Genomic DNA, 18,725 nt, shown 5'->3' with positions numbered 1-18,725 from the left:
AGTCAACCAAGCAAAGTTCATCTCATGATGGGCAAAACCCAGAGCGTCACGAACAGGCCACATGAATCTTTAAAGTGCCTTCCCACATGTCCCATGAATATTCAGTTATTTGATTTATTGATACATTTGTATCTTGCTACCCCTCCGAAATCTACGGGTTTGTGGTATGACACTCTTAATGGTGAATCATCTTTATCTATTAGAGTCTGTAACAAAGAACTTCACAACTACTGCCACTTTTATACGCCCACCCAATGATTCCTCGACTTTGGAAAGAAGCTTCTTCCGCCGTTGATCCAGTAACCGGGATCCTAAGGTCGCCCCGGGAGAACGAGGGTGGGGCTGAGTCAGCTTTGGATATCGCAACATTTCAGATATTTTGACAGTTCCGTGGTGGGAAAGGCCAGTAAATCAAACTCTGAAAACACTCCGACTTGAAAATCCGCAAGTTTCTTCTGCCCTGATGACTTACCAAGGCACACATGATGACTTGAAACGTGGACCCCACAGTGAAACTGATGACGAAAGGGAACCGCCTCGGAGTCAGGAACAATCTTAAGTTACAATGATAATATTCAAGGGTGGTGGTCAACCACGAGAGTCTCCTTCGACGGTCATAGTCTCAGTTATATTTAGGATTATTTTCCTTCCGTTAAATCACTGTTGTACTGACACCTCTGTCAGTATCGCAACTTGCATAGTCAGGTCAGCAAATACACTCTTGGATAGCTGGACTAGCAGTTCAAGTACTGCTCGCTTTAACGGGATCAGTGAGTGAGTTCCAAGACGATTGGATTATACTTCACAAACTTAGGTGAGATGATATTGTCAAATCGGCCGGGAGAAATAATGGAGTGAGAATACATAATTTTTCAACAATCACCAAACTTACTGGTGTCTCCCTCGCTGATGAACTAACTGATACCAATTATTGATCCTATTCAAGACATGACTGCGGTTAATTGACTCCGCGGTACTTCATGAAACAAACCGATACTTCTCACAGCCGAGAAATGGAAATTGTTACGAGGTTATCTGGATCAAGGCTTCTTTGAAATGGCCGTTGAATGACCATTTGTGCCACTCAACTTTCACTTATTATATCAGCCACAGAGCAACAGCTATACCTTCGTGTATAGTTGTACTCATTCGAGCAATATGTGTCACTTCTGACGCTGATACAGCTATAGAACTTGGCTAGAATATTGTGTTCAGAACCGACGCAATTTTGCTATACTCACCATCAACTTGCATGTAGAAAAAATGATTTGAAAAAAGCAACTACCCAGACAATCTCTCGGCAGGAGCAGGGGTAATAACATGTATATATATTGGATTGGTTAACATGGGTAGAGTGGCTAATATCTGTGCCCCAGGGCTACCCGGCCCCAGAGGTCGTGGATTTGATTATCGGTTGCATAACATCCCTCCCTGGTCGCCGATTTGAGGCCTCTACATTATATTTATAAACATGACAAATGGCTAAATATCGTATAGTCAGAGCTACTGAAACCGTTGTTGCCGCGAAGCTTCAACATGATATTCTTTCCGAAATGGTTTTCTCTTATTACATTGATTTGGATATAAGTGAGGGTATGTTCATCAAATCATAAAACCAGCTCTACGTTTGGCATTTTGTCTGAATCATGGTATCATCAGAGACACAGAAGTGTCAGGGGTAGAATGGTGGGGGGGGGGGGGGCAGATGGCAAGGAGGGGCAGTGGAAACGAACCATTACTAACTGGCTATGAACCTCCATCGTTTCACTCACTTAGACGATAGCATAAAAATCGTCTGTCCCACATCAAACAACCCGTCTAAACACAGCACAGTAAAGTACCTTACATACACAATAAAAATGCTTCTTGGCACTTTTAAATAAAGGAGAATCACCTCCTTCATCAAAGGAAACCCAATTTCCTTGTCAGTACGAAAATATCAGAGGCCAACCAGCGGCTTTCATCTTGAGAAGTACGAACTGAGCCATTTCCCAACATACTCCAGCAACACTTATTCACGGCAAATGTCACATCGTAGAATTGTGTGAGAGCAAATAAATGATATTTACAGTGTGGCTCGAGAAAATACTCTTTACGAGGCTGGCAAACAAAATATTACCAAATAGAAATAATCATACAGCTGGGACATGTTTCAGCCATAAATCAAGTAATTGGGGGGGGGATAGCATTTGATAAGACTAATCTCTCTCACACCATTATTTGGATTTTCCTGGCCATTTTTGCAGATTGCTGGATGAAGTGTTCACTATGTGACTTATTTTTGTTGCCACAAACTGAACATGGGGTGAGCCCTAAAGTCAAGAAGTCGTGTTGTTTCTGTAACGACGCCAAAACGCACAGACTGGGTAACCGTGTACGAAAAACAACAACCAAGTGTTTTAACAACACAGGGCCAGTGAACTGTCGATGCAATTTACATTCTGATATTGTATCATATTGATGAGATTAGGTTTGATGGAACTGGCCGACCTGATTGCGTGGCAGCAAATATCTGTGCATGTAACCGTAGTTACATTGGTTAGGCTCTGGTAGGGGGTAAGGCGACTTGGTCATATTCCCTGGCTAGGAGAATCATTATCTATCCGCAGCATTTTCCTTTGAGACGCCATGTTATTTTACACAATATTAAATCTTGTTCTCGTTCGTTATGTTAAGGAATCTGAATAAACAATTGAGTAACCGTTATTCATCCGAGGCATTTCCCTTCGAGATGTCCTATTTTTAACACGATTTCCAATAAACTTTTCATTCCTAATGTTGATGAGTCCAACTATAACTTTGACGAAGAGTGAATACAGTTTACATGCCTCGGTTGCAAATTGCCCATCGACAAACTTAGAACCAAAGCAAGCATAATCTTGAATATTTCAAAGTCAAAAAAAGTATGATGAATCTTCTTCCAAAAAGTAAGTCAAAGCAAAGGCGATTAAGCGCCAACTGTTCAAACTAACTTGGTTACGATAAATTCCGATTGAAAAACAGTAGTTCCGCCCCGAGATTGTTTAATCTTATGCTTATGTTTGCAGCCAAGAGATATCAACAAAATGTAGGCAAAATCGATCGGAAGGTGAACTGTTCTCTGGCAGACCAGTTGGAGGACGAAAAACAACGGATTGTCCGAGGTTGGTTGGAGATATTTCAAATGATAGAAATAAATCGGGTGATTGTACGCTTTAGTAGAACATGCCATGTTGGGTTCGAAGTCTTGAATTAACAACGATGATATTATCAAAAATGGTTAAAACAGTAACATTCGGTTGTTCACAAAAATAACGGTCTCTTTACATGTTTAGTTTTGGGAAAGTGTATCTGGTTGGTTGGATAATGAACAACTGAATTCAGTAATCAGGAAAGGTTCCAAAAGTTCATTTCCATCCCATTATCCAAGAACCCTGTAACCCTCCTGCCAGATCGACGTGAAAGTGACGCCGATCCGCGGGGAGTTCAACATTTTCTACTGAAGGTTTCCTGGCGACCAGTTGAGAAAATTATGATGACACAGTAGACTTATCGAAATCGACCGCTTTTCTCTCGTCGATCATATCTGTGAAGTTTTTTCAGGCGAACAATGAAATGTTCTGAATGACCCCCCAAACGATTTCCCTACTCTGTCAGACACGATCCAATGTCCGATTTAAGCTTGGCTTCGCAAATGAAAGTGCGAGTACGGTATCGCATATTTGTGCGTGACTCCGTGTGAATCTGCCCTCGGAGTGATCATAGGTAGTCAATATTGACACTGCACTGATGGTGAGAGTAATGGCCTAGTCTTCACTACTTTAGCTTGGTGATCTCGGGACAAACTCATCCCTCGGGATTAGAGAGCAGATGATCTCACTGCAAAAAGTAACGACATCATGGGTTATAATGTGTCGAATCCTGGATGAGCAAAATACTTCTAGGTGTCAACCAAGTGCTAGTCGCCTATAATGGTTTGCATTGGCCACTACATAATAGCAAAACACATATATCAGCAAAGCGCAATGAACACGATTAAAACACATTACCGCTAACTAAAGACTGCTAATATCGGTCGAAGGGCGTTTATTATAATACAATGCTATCAGTATAGATGATAGAAAGGACAGCCAGTTTGGCTACGTCTTGAACTCCAATACTCCATTCTTCTTTTCAAGGTGTTGAAGGTCAGTTTGCACTGGATGTATGATTTCTGGACCGAACCAGCCGCTAAATATTCATGGACATCCTCATAAAGAAGTACCCCCTCCTCCCAAGGGGTTAAACAAGGACGTCCAACGGCCTTATGTAGCTATCTTTATGATACCAAAATGTGTTAGTAAGAGGTAAAGAGCAAAATGAAACTCTCGAACCCCGCCCCCAGACTTAACATTTTAGTTTTCTGTGGCACTGAACTTTGAGATAGTCTCATATTGGTCGCCGCAGCAACGTTAATACATGAATATATAGGCTTATAAACGGTTACAAAATCACCAATAGTTTGATTAGAAAACGCCATAAGTTGAAATGGCACGATAGCAATGCTGTCACTTAAGAAAAATGCAATGCATGACTGACTGCGCAACAGAAACAGCCAAGAATTGAGGGGTCTACATTTATCGTCTCATGGAAACCTGTAACATGTTTGCCACAGTCACACTGTAGCGCATTGTCAATATGACAGTTTAATCATTGGTGGTCTCAGATTGTTGTATAAATACCGCTGTTGGTTGGGCAAGTTTAAAGGAAACTGGCGTTGGCTTTAAAATAATGTTCGTAATTCGCTTTGCTATTTGTGGGGAAATCTGTCACATCCGCTTGACCACGGTGAGCTGGTTCAGCGAGCGTCAACCGAATTCAAATACGTTTTATAGTTGTTGACCAATCCCAGACACGAGGCGGACACCATGTTGTCAGTGTGATAAAGGTTTTACAAAGATACGTAGGGCAAGGGGAACCGACTGTACATGTCTACGGCAGTCCGTCAAACTTTGGCAGTGATCACAGAGTGGTCTAGTGACAACGTCGATTTAACTAAACTAACCCAGGTTTTCCAATTGAAAAACTGTGTACCTGCACAATAGTATTTTGGTTTCCAATTCGGTCCAGTTGTGAATAAGGCAAAAAATAATGTAAGTCGTATTCCAAGTCGTGGCAATAGCCTACGCCTTCGATAACGACTTTATCATATCCGTCTTACACACGTGTCGAATTTGGAATTTACAGGAATGATAACACAATCTTAAAAGTAGCTAACAGTTCAGAAAAGAAAATATGCGCCAGCCGATAAAACAATGAATGAGAAAAGGTCGGATTGGAATCGGAGGGTGCGCAACCTCTCCCCGATTGTTCTTTCCTCGAGAAAATGGTTAACAGATGACTACTCTGCCATTGTTCGAAGAGTGATTACCAAGATCAGGACGTTACCAGGAAAGTCATTAACTCATAAAAATTCTACTGAGTTATCCGCTCCTCAGACATTGTCAAGAGCATAATTACGCAGAAATGACTTCCCTTCCGCCATCATTTAGTCTTGGCGATCATCACGAGATCTTACCAGGGCTGACAGTTGTTCAGCATTCTCAAAGTCACGCCGCGAGCAGCTGCTGTGCCTCGGACTTTTTCGCCCAAAATAATATTTGTTAGTCCAGAGTTTTTTTATATGGGAGAGTATAAACCAGGCCACACGCCAATTGGTCATCTTTGAAAAGCAGCTTACCGTCTTGGTTTTACCGCTTATACAACCTTTTGGAGAGTTCGCAATGCCAAGCCAATAACATATATCGAAATTAAACGACTACTGCATGGGAAAGCTGCACTTTCCAGCTTTCGCCGCTGAAGCGGTTAAGAAAAATAACACGCAGACCGAAGATAAAACGATAGTAAGCACATTTGCACATGTCTTGAAACATATATGTCATCGTTATTTATTAATACCTTGTTTCAGCAGACGCCCCTATACAACTACGACGCATATGATAAGGTGATACATAAGGGTCAATTGAAGATTTTGACAGGATTGCTGTCTAAAATGTGTGATGCGAGACCGTCTAGCGATTTATGGAAATTGCCTCTCCCCGGGTTCGGAAGCAGCTGTCACATTTGTACGGCGTCAACAGCTGGGTTGATGGCCTTGAGACGCTGACAGATGATACAGAAAGTAGCATTCGTTCAGTGGCTTCTGAGAAAGCTGATAAGTAAGTCAACATACGGCGCACATGCCGCCTAATTTTCAAAGGGATATTTAGCCAGCCTGCCATTTTAGCTGCTCTGTCATGTATGGTTAGACAGCGTTATAAAGATTGATAACAGGCTGGAAGAGTAATTTAATAAACGTATGTTGTACTTGTGAGTATTGAACGACTCTTTCAGATAAATAGATGAGGGGCCTGAAAAATTATGTTTATAGTGGCGTGCGAAAGCATTTGATGGCCAATCTTACTGCCATTACATTCTCCTCAGCCACCCTGCTGTAGTAGAGGCCCAACGTCGAGTCGGCACCAATCAATGGCTACACACGCCAGTCTGTGTTACAAACGTATAAGCAGTGAACACTTGTGTACCCGGTCAAATTCCTCCGATACCTATGTTGTTGGTCGGTTTATAGCTAACATGATTAATGAAGGGACACAGAATAATCTAGTCTGTAATAGCATATCCACTGAACAATTTTCGTCATCTTCTTACTGCAATTGATACATTTGTTGCTCACGGGATATAGATGGCTTGCTGCCCAGTGCCATCGGGGTTATATCCTATTTCCGGACACCCGGGAACCTCAGTGGTGTCGTCAGGGATCATTTGACCAATATTCTTCAGACAGTGCTGTATGATTGGATCATGTTTCAGTCCGGGTGGACTAGTCTTCTAGTTATGAAAACGTAGGAAAGATGTTCAGCAATTAATACGACACAAGATTATCAATGTACCCTCGGGTTGACCCTTGATTAATGTTGAAATAAAACTGGTGATGTTGTTGCGGACGTGATTATGCTTCGCCAATATCGTTCTCAATACTGCCCATCGATAAAAAATTGCCTTGCAATTATGAGCCTTAGATGATGATGATGATGATGATGATGATGATGATGATGATGATGATGATGAGGGGGCCAGTTGCAATTTAATGGAAGTCCTCAGGTCAAGTAAGCCACATTCCCGAAGTCATCGATAGGTGTCACTTCTTTATCAGAGCAAATTACCACTAATTTCGTTTGGGTAAAGAACTATTTCAGCCGGCCAAACGGGCCCTACTTTACAAGCTACTTTATCAGTCATCTAAAGGCAACGAGTTTGTCCGGCTGATCAGCAAAATCCATCGCCAAACCCATCACCACTTGAATTCACCAAAATCCATCACCTGCCGGCAACATGCATGTTTCTTTACGGGTTAGAAACACTAGATATCGCAGGTGATACTCCCCTTCCTCGAGACATGACTCGTGTCCAGTGTCCGTGAGATTATTAGTTAATGCGATAGTACCAGCGGACCGTGTCCCAATGAATTAACTAGAAGCCCCAAATTGTCATCATGCTCTTTTCTGTACATATCTGATGAATGTTTGCTAGGTGTCCGCGTTTGGCGAAACATGGACCATACCGCCCATATTCAAGAATGAATATGGCTGCATTATAGCGTTTTGCATTTAGTAGCTTTTATCAGAAACGATGGGGAGTTGACAACTGGCTTTTAATGACAAAATGAGTCATTTCTTTGGGAATAAATCCCATGCATATGTGATATTCCCACCCCGAGAGCCATGATCCGTGTCTAGTGTGCGTGAGATAAGTTAATGCGACAGCACCCGGACCGTTTCCTGATTAATTAACTAGTGGACTTAAACTAGTGCATGAACGTGAAAGTTGCTACTCTTTAGTCATGACCAATGACCAAAGTTGCTCTTCGGAAATAAATCACAATCGGAGAAAGAGTAATTGTTGACTTTGGACTTCCTCCGTTGACACAAAAACAGATGGGGGAAGGTCAAGCATCCAGTATATTTGATCTGGCAAGTGGCGATAGAAGGTCTTTATTTTCACAGTAGTAAGCTATAATGCGCACATGCCTACTCACTGTGTAGAGTCTCAATTTAATATCAAGAATCAGACTTGATACCACAATCTGGGACATGCATTCGACATCGTTTCGATGTTGGTTGAGAGGAACATCGGCAAGGACAGAAATTAGACGGTTGATTGTGTGCAAATCTGACTTGATTGTGTCGGTTCCAGTCAGTCATGGAGAAAAAGAGACGGGTCTAGCCCCAGTGTTCAACAGTCATATTCTGCTACGAAGAGATACATTTGTTACAAACATCAATCGGTGTCGGAATCTTCACGCCTCCGAAGTCTCAAATTGATTTCTCATTTCTACTCTCTCGCTTGAGAGAGCTGTCTTGTGCCTGTTTGAGATTTTGTATTCTTTTGTACACCGGAGTAGCCGACTGAGACTATTGGCATCTCAACAATTCTCGCTATATCATTGGATGAACAGAATAATTCAATAAAAAAACATACATTATGATAGCGTCAACGTGTGTTTGTAGACACATCAGACATACCAGTTGCGTAGCGTAATAAAAGTTTGATGCGTTTAATTATAAAAATTGGAATATTGTACTGTGATCTTTACTTATAACCTTATCTGCTAGATCAGTGCAAGTCACGTAACTTCACCTACTTGCCCAGAAAGGTCAATATTATGTTCAACTGTGACTTATCAGTGACCACCGATGAAGGCTCGACGCTCCAAGTCTGAACAGACATGCCACAAACCAGAAATTATTAGTCAGTCTAGAGTAAAAGCAATTTCCCCACTTGTTCAGAAGAGGAACCATTTAGGATATGCTTTCAACAGATAGGCATGCCCACCATTTTGATCGCCCACTGCAGACATAATACTCCTTTTTCAGAGATGCACTGTTTCTCATTAAAGCGCTTATTCATTGTAATTGTTTGTATGTTTTTAAGTACATTAGGATGAGAATAACTAACTATTTAACCAGTGAAATATCTTAACATTTTCTTCTGTTTGTCTTTACAGATATTTCGGGGTGTCCAACGAAGGCGAAACAGAACATGGATTACGAATTGATAGTGTCGTCATTAAGAAATTGTGGCTAAATGAATAAAAATGATTTGAGTGATTCGACTGTAACTTTTACAGAACGGATTATAATTAGTTTGTTTTAAAATTAATCATATCGTAATAAGTGGATTAATTATGGTGACTGTTCGCCCAACACCGTTTCCCATACCTATGGATACACACATTAGGTATGTGGACTCTAATCTGCCTCTTAACATATCAGTGAACACATCGGAGGATGCCTTGGATGGGAATGGAACATGCAAAGAACCGTATCCCAGAGACGAAAACTTGGTAAAAATCGAGATTAGTGTCACAGCGATAATATTCATTTTGGCATTCGCCGGGAACTCGATCGTTTTACTCGTGTTAGCACTGCGGAAAAAGAAGTTATCGAGAATGCATATGTTTATAATGCACCTTAGCTTAGCAGACTTGTTTGTAGCTTTCTTTAACGTTCTGCCTCAAATGGCTTGGGATGTGACCTACAGATTTCAGGGTGGAGACTTCCTCTGTAGGTTTGTCAAGTATGTACAGGTCGTCGCGATGTACGCTTCTAGTTACGTCCTGGTTGCGACGGCGCTGGACCGTTATACGGCAATTGTGTACCCACTCACCACACACACGTGGTCGCAGCGACGGATAGCCCTAATGGTTGGGGCAGCTTGGCTCCTATCCTTAGTATTCTCTGTACCTCAGCCAATAATGTTCTCAATACAAGAAGTTAAAGCCAATATGACGTGCCCTGTGTACGACTGTTGGATGGATGAACACGATCCTGACTACATACAGGCATATGTAACTGTTTTTCTCATGCTGGTCTATTTCTTACCGCTTTTAGTACTTATATTCAGCTATGGACGGATATGTTGTATCGTGTGGCACAGTATGGGAGCCCGGGAAACGCCTAGCCCTTCCGCACGGCCCAATACGCCACACATTCTGAGTAAGGAGGCCACGAAGGGACTAACCATGCAGTATGAGGAGAAACTCCTGAGGAAGAACGAATCAGCTCCCCGGGCCCATAGCCGGGGCATCTCTAACGCTAAAATGAAGACGATTAAACTTACAATGGCCGTCATTCTGTGTTACCAAATATGCTGGTCTCCCTTCTTTGTATCACAGATGTATTGGGCCTGGGACCCCGCCCCTCTATATAGCGGTAAGTATAAGAAGAAAACCGACACCATTCATTATATTTTAGTTTTGATATTTTTGACCTAATTCCAATTGGTTGATTTGGCGCTGCGGTCGCCAAAGCAGGAAAATTGCAATTGGCGCAAGCATGTAATTGCCAACTCAAATTGCCCACCGAGGCTATTGTTGGAAAGCAGACGGTTTATAGAAAGCACCCGGGATGCACCAGCATTACCTTTCAACCAAATGATTAACCGCTAATATCGAGTATATTTCGCTGACCGCAGCGGATGAACACACTTTATAATGGAATCATGTATTTGAAATCGATGTCCGTTTGTGAACTGGATTACGTTGCATATGCCTAGGTACCACTTCTCCCTCCATCACATGTCTTGAAAGAGCACATGAAGTTACCACTGGTGTCACTTGTTCATAAATATGCAAGAACTTTTTATACAACTTACAGTGTTTACAGCAAACGTGACACCTTGAACTGACGGCACAATATGTAACAAGACTAAAACAATGACCACTACGATAAAATATTTTTTGCCATGCTAGGACTATCATAAAGAACGTACCCTAACATGCTAGCTAACCTTATCTTTATCGTGCCAATCCTAAACCAATATGTACTTTTACGCCATCTTGATAATATCATACACGGAAAAAAAACCACACCGAACATTAATTATGTATCAGACAAAAATGATACATATCATACTCAGTCTGCAAACTATGATTAAGTTATGCCTTTTTTTATGGTTATAGTAGCCTTTGTTTTTCCCTAACATTGTTGATATTCTTTCAACCTTTCGCAACGTGCACGCATGCACACTTCGCTGATTGGTTACGAGATGTCCAAAATGGCCGACATGAGCAATCTTCGCCATGTGTAATCACAACCTCCTTTGTAGTCACTCTCCTTCCCTCCAACAATATCATGTTACTTTCCTCAGGCGAAAGCACATCTTCCACAGATGACTCGGGTCATCAATTAAGCCAAAACAACACAAGTATAGCAGGTATAGTTTAGGGGTTGTAAATAAGCTGTCTTAAACCTCTCGGGCATCTCATTCTATTGCTGACAAAGTAGCACGTTCATGAAAACGGTTTATAATTGTTTACCGAATTTAGCATGGGTGGGCATGATGAATTTGGGAGTGGGTCATTCTTATTTTGTGATTATGTTCCGCCTTCTTTCAATATTCATTCCACGGAATTTGTTCCAGATACTGATTTTCACGGCTCGTATTAAGAGGAAGATGCATCTTATTTGCCACCCTAATGCATTTTGTACTTTCCACATTATTACTCACAATCATCCACTCTTTTCTTCTCGGCAGTAACACGGCCTTGCCAACCTGTTCCAATTAATACTCTCTAATCAGACTATGGAGTGCATGTCGATTATTAAGATTGACTTTCATGAGTATACACTTGTCCAAGATGTGTTAATTTAATCGATGTTTTTATTTTGTGAATAGATAATGTTTGTATCGAATACTATAATACAAGAATCGACCCCTGAGAGTAGATTTGGCAAATTGTGCATAAATGTCATACAATTAGAGCTACTTGCATAAGCTTGCAGAAGAACCGGAAGTCAAACTCACTTGATATTGGGTACCGGGGATATAGACTCTTTTCAGTCCTTGGGATGCGTCTTTTATTATTCACAGTCGGTCGGTATCCATTCCTTGGTCTTGGGTTATTTTTTACTTTTATATCTGAAGCAATATGCAAGGCAGTTTCTGCCTTATTCCCCTCCTCTATCAGAATCGCCACAATGCAGTGGAACACACTCACACATGATGATACCTACTAAGCATGATAGCATTAATTATAAACTGGGGTGACTTTAACGTGCGTCCATATTCGACTTTACGATAACCAACCCGAGAAGCTTGCAGCAATGTTGAATCGATTCAGGTGCAATTCATGTATGTCGAGCCTTTTGAGCTGTAAAGAGTTAAATCTTGGTCTCACGAGTACCTAGTATATAGTTCTGAACTGGTCGTCACCAGTAATGTTCTTCGATATTCTTTGTTCTTTGTTTAACATTGCCTCAACTGTACCTATTCTGAACCTGATTGATGCAGTGTATCACCCAGACTGACCATAACCTCTTCGGTTCCAGGCTCTGCTTGTGCCTGAGTAAATCTACCGATGCTTCACCATTGCATGACCAATTCACACTTCACACGGGCGTCGTTTTGCAACAAAATTTGATAAATGTTGCCAGCTACAGTTAGATCATGACTTCACATTTGATAGTACCTCAGCTACTACTCAGTAGTATCCTCAAGAAAATACAAAGTATCTGGAGTGGGCATCTTCATGTTTCCCTGCGTTTTTTCACTATCCTAACCAGAACAATGGTCAAAACATTAACAAGACAATGCACACATGCACGCAATGATACATAGATCATGGAGGGACAGACAGTCTCGTAATAAGAACAGCTGTCGGGTTCCTCAGTCTGTAGAGGGCAATATAGATATTAACCAAATGTGTCCAGAAACAGTTGTTGAAGATTTCTGTCGCATCGCATACCTTCATCAACTTGCACCAAAAGTCCAAACGTTACAATGTAAATTTACAAAATGACTAACAAATCTATCATTTGACAAGTTCTCTCTTTCTTTCTTCTTGCACAGCCTATTTTATGACCATCTCCGTACTCTTGGGAAGTCTTAATAGCTGCACAAACCCGTGGATATTCCTAGCATTTGCTAAGACATCAACAAGAAAACCGTCATCCCCAAACATTTTCTCAACTACTTGCGGCAATATGCACCATATAGACCAGAAAAGGTAATCTAGGTTATGTTTGCGCATGTCCAGAAATGCATTTTCTATATCCAGGTCTGTCACTAACTTTCGATGTCTTCACTAGAGGTTATATGACTCCCGTTATGTATGTAAGAATGCACCGGAGCCTTCTGTCAAGATATTTATCTAACTGTTGAATTCTTTACTGAGTATCTTGCCTGCCGCACTAACACTAATTTGTTTTGTTTCAGATTAAAGAAATTCTTGTATATACTTGATGTGTTTACCTTTTTGATAAGTTGACCCCTCACCCACCCCTTCCTTGTTATGCTTGTTGGTTACTGCTAGTCCCTAATCCACACTCTTAAGATTTACCCCAGGGCTTCCAAAAGGCCTGTGATCACCCTAATCTCGAGACCAACTTCCTCATAACGAGGACCGCACCAGACTGCCATGGGAATCACGACCGGCAGAATGTTTTTACAGACAGCATCACACTTACTTTATAGCGATGATCGAAACATCACTCCCCTTTCAAAGAAATGCAAAGAAACCATAGTTATATCATTTCCCCATGTGAAAAAGCTCTTTTTTATGGTCCATGGACAATTGTCATTTTTATTAAATGCATTCTCCAATCCTTTCCCATTGCAGCCGACTTCATGACCATAACTGTGTTATTGGCCAGCCTAAACAGTATGACAAATCCCTGGATTTTTCTACTGTTCAACGATAACATCTGCCAGCAGGTGAAAGCACGCTACAGGCCCAGCCCGACCACTGCCAGTGCAAGTTACTTCACCTCCGAGTACCGTACCTCGTCCACTAAGATTGGCGCGTCTGTCGCCCACCCCGACACAGCGACACTGAACGACTCCAGTCCCCGAGACCGTACTCAGTATACGAACTCTATACCTATGAAGAACATGAACCAGAAATACTCGAAGGCAACAGACAACGGTGAAATGTAAGTGCAGCTCTCGAATAGCGTGAGTCTTATTTTTTATTCATTTTCCAAAGTAGTTTTCTGACCTTTTCTATGACGGTATGGCTTTTACCCAATTCGAAGAGTGCTGACGGTTTTGAACCGTAGCCTTATACTTAATGGAAAGAAATACTGTTGCTTTTGTATATTTTCTTGGCCTGTTGGTATGATATAAATCGTCTTCTTTTCTTTCTCTTAGGATGGGCCCATGAGCACACAGACGCAATTTTAACAAAACGCCTGTTCGTGGATAATGCATTTTATGCTACAGTGTAAGAGACAATGATGGCGAGATTTCGTTAGGTCGTCATGGTATCTGCCATTATTTCAGAATCATAAGGTTAGAAGGATGTATCAGGTCAGCACTTCACAATTTGCACGAACTTGGAGGATCTAGAGGATTCTGTGTTTGGGCTGGAATGAGCAGACATGAGATCTACTTTCGAGAGGACCCTCATGGAATGACTGTCGTAGCCTGAAGCCGTCTTGTGTCGAGTAAACGCCGGTTACTGGTGCCATGGTTCCCGCCAAACCAATGCTTTCAGTTCTCACCAGGAATTAATAAGGCCGGCTCAGGTCGGTCCACTTCAATTGTCGATAAGGAAAATCACGTGTACAAGCCCCGAGCACCAAATTCGAACAATTCAGGTGTTCCCAAGATTGGGCCTATTGTTCCGTGAGCCTAATCCCTGAACAGATAGTCGAGCATTACAATGGGGTATCAGCTCTCGGACAATGGGCGGACAAGAGCGTGCGATATGACTAACAATGGTCAAACTAAAAAGTTATAAACTCGTCATTTTTCAGTCAATTTTAAGCTGATTAGAAAAATACATTATGTAGGCGAACTGTTTAGTTTCCAAAAGCATCTCAGCAAAATGTTGTACTCTTTTTTTCTTTCGTGACTGGACGATCACACAACTGATTAATGTTGCTTATCTGAGGATTGTAAGATAACATCTTGACAATTCGTACTGCTCCAAAAGGCTGTAAACGTAATAAAATATATCGCAGAGCACCCGAAACTCGAATGCGAACGCCTATCCCATTGTTGAAAATCATAATTACGGTTCGTATTAACGTATGCGGAGCAAAGAACCATAGCGGATTCGTACCAGAGAATACATCAGCTAGTTTGGGACAAAACATGCATGCCTGCATGCACCTCGCAAGACAAAAAAGGGACAATGGTAGTCGACATGGTCTAGAGGAGTTAGATGTATACCACGATCGATCTACTTTTTTCGTCCTGCCATCTTATACTGAGTAGATCGGGTATAAACCGAGTTACTAAGTAAACTTTGGTGTGATAATGCTGGATACCAGGTTATGTATTTACTGTAAAGGGGACCGGGCATGAGACGTTCCATCTCTCACCCAACTACGATATGAAATAGGATTTGTCTTCAGTAAAAGTCGAAGGATAGTATGCGACTAAGTCGCTAGAGCAAGTGCAATGCTTCTGAGTGTACATAGTTCTTAGCGCTCCCGCTGTGGCAGCAGACGTGATTTGTCAGAGGTGCGAGGGGTTATGAATGCTCAAGCCTGTGTGTGTAGGTATTGTGTTATGGGCTCCTTTTTTTGATGTGGTATACACAATAACACAAGAAACACGAATCAATGGCTGTTATTGAGCGGACTCGGACCCCTACAATGGCGACCTTCCTAGAACACGTGTACGGCCGTAACACCTCTGTTTACATATCTGTTTACGAACTACCTGAGTTCCTTGTGTATCGTTCAAGTTTACCTTTAACTTGAGGAAAACGAGAACCTTGGCAGGTCGCTATTGTAAGGATCCAGGTTAACTCATTAACGTCCTTCATTCGTGTTTCTTGTTTTAGAACCCATCAGGGAAACATGCCTATCATGAGCATCCACTTGTCTGGCCAAAAGCTAGATGGAGAATGGGAATGCAGTATTGCCATCTGATAAAGGTTTAGAAAACTTAACTTTCATTCAGCTTTTCGGAGCGCAGTTTAGTGAAGGTACCTGCATGACATATTTTGGACTATCGTTTGGCTGTTCGGACTGTGGTGTTGTGCACGACTTTCTTGGACTATCTGACTAATCTTCGTCAATTTCTGCGTTTCACATAAGATGCAAGCCAACTTCATCAACGGCGGTCTATTCGTTATCTGTGTAATAGCTAAGTGTTGTATCAGCGTTCTGTTGGTGTTGTAAGCATCAATATTTTACGTGAACACAAACGCCGTACACAAGTAACTTGGACGAGACCTATTGTACAAGACTGCGGGCACAGAGTGGTCATATTTATTTTGCTTTCTCGCCACCTCGCTCATCATGCTTGTCAATGAGTATTTAAAGAAACAGGTTTCATCACCATGCGTTAGGGGACAAGTGCGATCGTGAGGCAAAAAAACAGGAATGTATGTCAGGATAAAGCGGCGTGGTTTTCAAGCAACTACAACTGCACAACACAACGTATGAGTATTCGAGGGTCAGATGAGATTAAAAGCCGTGGATCTTTGTGTTCTGTCACTCAGAATAAAATGCTGGCCTCGGTCAATTGGGCCTGCTTTCCTGTGTCTGTCCCTACATCATAGCAAGTGATGACGTCACGTGAAACCACTCTATATGTAATCCATACCTCCGATGAAAATTCAATAGTGTTACATAAAACTGAAATCCATGAACTGCGTATTTGGCTTGGGTGTACGAATTTGCTTTGGGTTGACTTCAACGAAAGACAGTTAAGCAGACATATGTCGTACTTTAATACCAGTTGTTGCAATCTGTACTATTTTATAAAGAATTAACCAACATATTTATATATTACAAATAAATGTACAAAATATTCAAAATGATATCATTAAATTATTGTAAATTGTACTTTATATTGTATGTAATTGTATGACGTAGATTGTCAACAGAATAAATATCAATTCTGTCTTTTTAAACAAGAGTTTTTATCGTCTGCCAGTGAATGATCGATAAACATCAACATCTTGATGGTTTTATTGGGATTGGGTAAAACATCAGTATCCTGACAGAGGGATGACCCTATCTCAAAGCTGCCAACCCCTAAATACCCCTTTCAGTATTTTCCCCCTGAATTTGTCACTTTTTCAGTATTTTTTGGGGGGGGGTCTTTCAGTAACACATAAATGACTCATTATCACAATCTTTCAGTAGGTTTTTTGTTCCTTGAGAAGCACTAATAAAGTCCAATCTCCGTGCGAACATCAAATTCAAGCCGTCAAAATCGAAATCCGCCATATTGTAATCTGAGAGTGAATCGTGCGCAACGCAGGAGAAACGCTGGCAGCATCATAATGCCAATGTATTTGAAAAAGTTAATGTGATTTGCGCGAGACTTGGCGGTGCACAGAAATCAACAAAACGAAATCGACGAAACAAAAAAAAATTGAACTTTTTTTTGAAAATCGTATTTTTGATAGCAATTCCGTAACGCCGTACTAAAATGCGTTTTTCGGCCAAAATCCGTACTAAATACGGAAAATCGTAACTGGTTGGCAGGTCTGCTTTCTGTTGATAAATCAAAAGAGGAAAATAAAAGGCATCACCAAAAAACCGGTCTCAATGATAGCTCTGCCTTTGAGGCAAATATTCGAGGAGACCGATAACTATGAACAGCCTACATTAGTAATGTAATCAAAAAAATTATGTCTTTCCGAGAGAGACGATATTTACGCAGGGTAACGACATTACATGATGAGGACCAGAGATAACAGAAAAACATACAGGCACACAATGGCCTTCCCTTTAATCGATTTTTAAAGAATAAAGAAAGAAAGAAATATCTCATATATCAGTCTAAACATCAAACGAAACTACATAAACATCGAATAATACCTGCAAGTGTTCTAAGATTTACAGATATGAATAACTTTTCATGTACTAAATGCATAAACCCGAATATGGAGCATATGGAGCGTTTTGTCTTGTAAGTGCCTGTTGTTTGGGGCTTAGGCGAATACTCTTGCCGCTCTGTTAGAAACGGTGCATATTTGATATGCGCCTCCAGCTCTAGGAACAGAATGATTCAACAGTTATCTAGCACAAAAACGAGGAAATATTTTTGATAAGTGGTCCCTATTTCTTTGTGAATTCAAGTCCCGATTTTTGTCGGTTTTTATCATATTTACGTGGGCTTGCAAAGTTAATGCCTGACATTTTGCCTGCCGTAACAATTAAGCCGCCATTGTTTCAAAGGTAAGTTGCAAGGACGCAGGTTCAATATACATACAGTCTAATGATATAAGTATATGCATATGCTACAAAAGTATCAGACAAAGAGATACCCTCCGAATTCTGTTGTTGTGCATTCTGTAGCTGCAACTACATCTGTGACTTTATGTTTACCAGAGTCTTTCAAATTATTCATTTGAAACTAGCAAGAGGGTTAAACATAACAGTTATTCGTCGACCTCAATCAAAAAAATAAACCTAAACAAATCCCGCACGAGACAGGGTTTTTGCGTGGTGATCATCGGATTATTTTGCGGATAATAAATGTTTAAAGTTAAATCTCGATAAGTCTTACACATGCTTAGTTCAGACGGGGCCATAATTCTAACACGTTTGTGACTACAATCCTTTTTTTCAGAAAGCGTCTTTTGCTCACCATGCAAATTCCGAATATATCTTTTTCTGGGCAAAGAAAATGACATCCTCTACCAGTCTGTTCCTTCAAAAATAAATGGCGAATCCATCAGGATCGCTTTTTGGATAGAAGAATACACAACTCATCCTTCTAATGATGATGATAGGAAT

The 18,725-nt window shown here is 41.1% G+C and overlaps 1 protein-coding gene across 7 annotated transcripts in view; it reads left to right on the top strand.

Moving 5' to 3' along the window:
• The window catches only part of LOC135499665 (cephalotocin receptor 1-like), a 71,703-nt gene extending 54,860 nt beyond the window's left edge, over positions 1–16,843 (top strand). For 2 of the 7 annotated variants that reach the window (XM_064790559.1, XM_064790560.1), the window contains exons 3-6: positions 9,023–10,229; positions 11,167–11,232; positions 13,637–13,949; positions 14,167–16,843. In XM_064790559.1, the coding sequence (XP_064646629.1) occupies positions 9,203–10,229; positions 11,167–11,232; positions 13,637–13,949; positions 14,167–14,179 (1,419 nt within the window). In that variant the 5' untranslated portion in view covers positions 9,023–9,202 and the 3' untranslated portion in view covers positions 14,180–16,843. Of the gene's footprint in view, positions 1–6,084; positions 6,177–9,022; positions 10,230–11,166; positions 11,233–12,867; positions 13,025–13,636; positions 13,972–14,166 lie in introns of those variants that run through there. The other 5 variants (XM_064790562.1, XM_064790563.1, XM_064790565.1 and 2 more) reach the window with 5 other exon arrangements.
• Positions 16,844–18,725: the final 1,882 nt, after the last annotated feature.

The sequence above is a fragment of the Lineus longissimus genome, chromosome 15 (assembly GCF_910592395.1).
Source record: "Lineus longissimus chromosome 15, tnLinLong1.2, whole genome shotgun sequence".
In the NCBI taxonomy this organism is placed as follows: domain Eukaryota; kingdom Metazoa; phylum Nemertea; class Pilidiophora; order Heteronemertea; family Lineidae; genus Lineus; species Lineus longissimus.
Note: the sequence above shows the minus strand (reverse complement) of the source record. Positions and strands in the feature narration are given on the sequence as shown.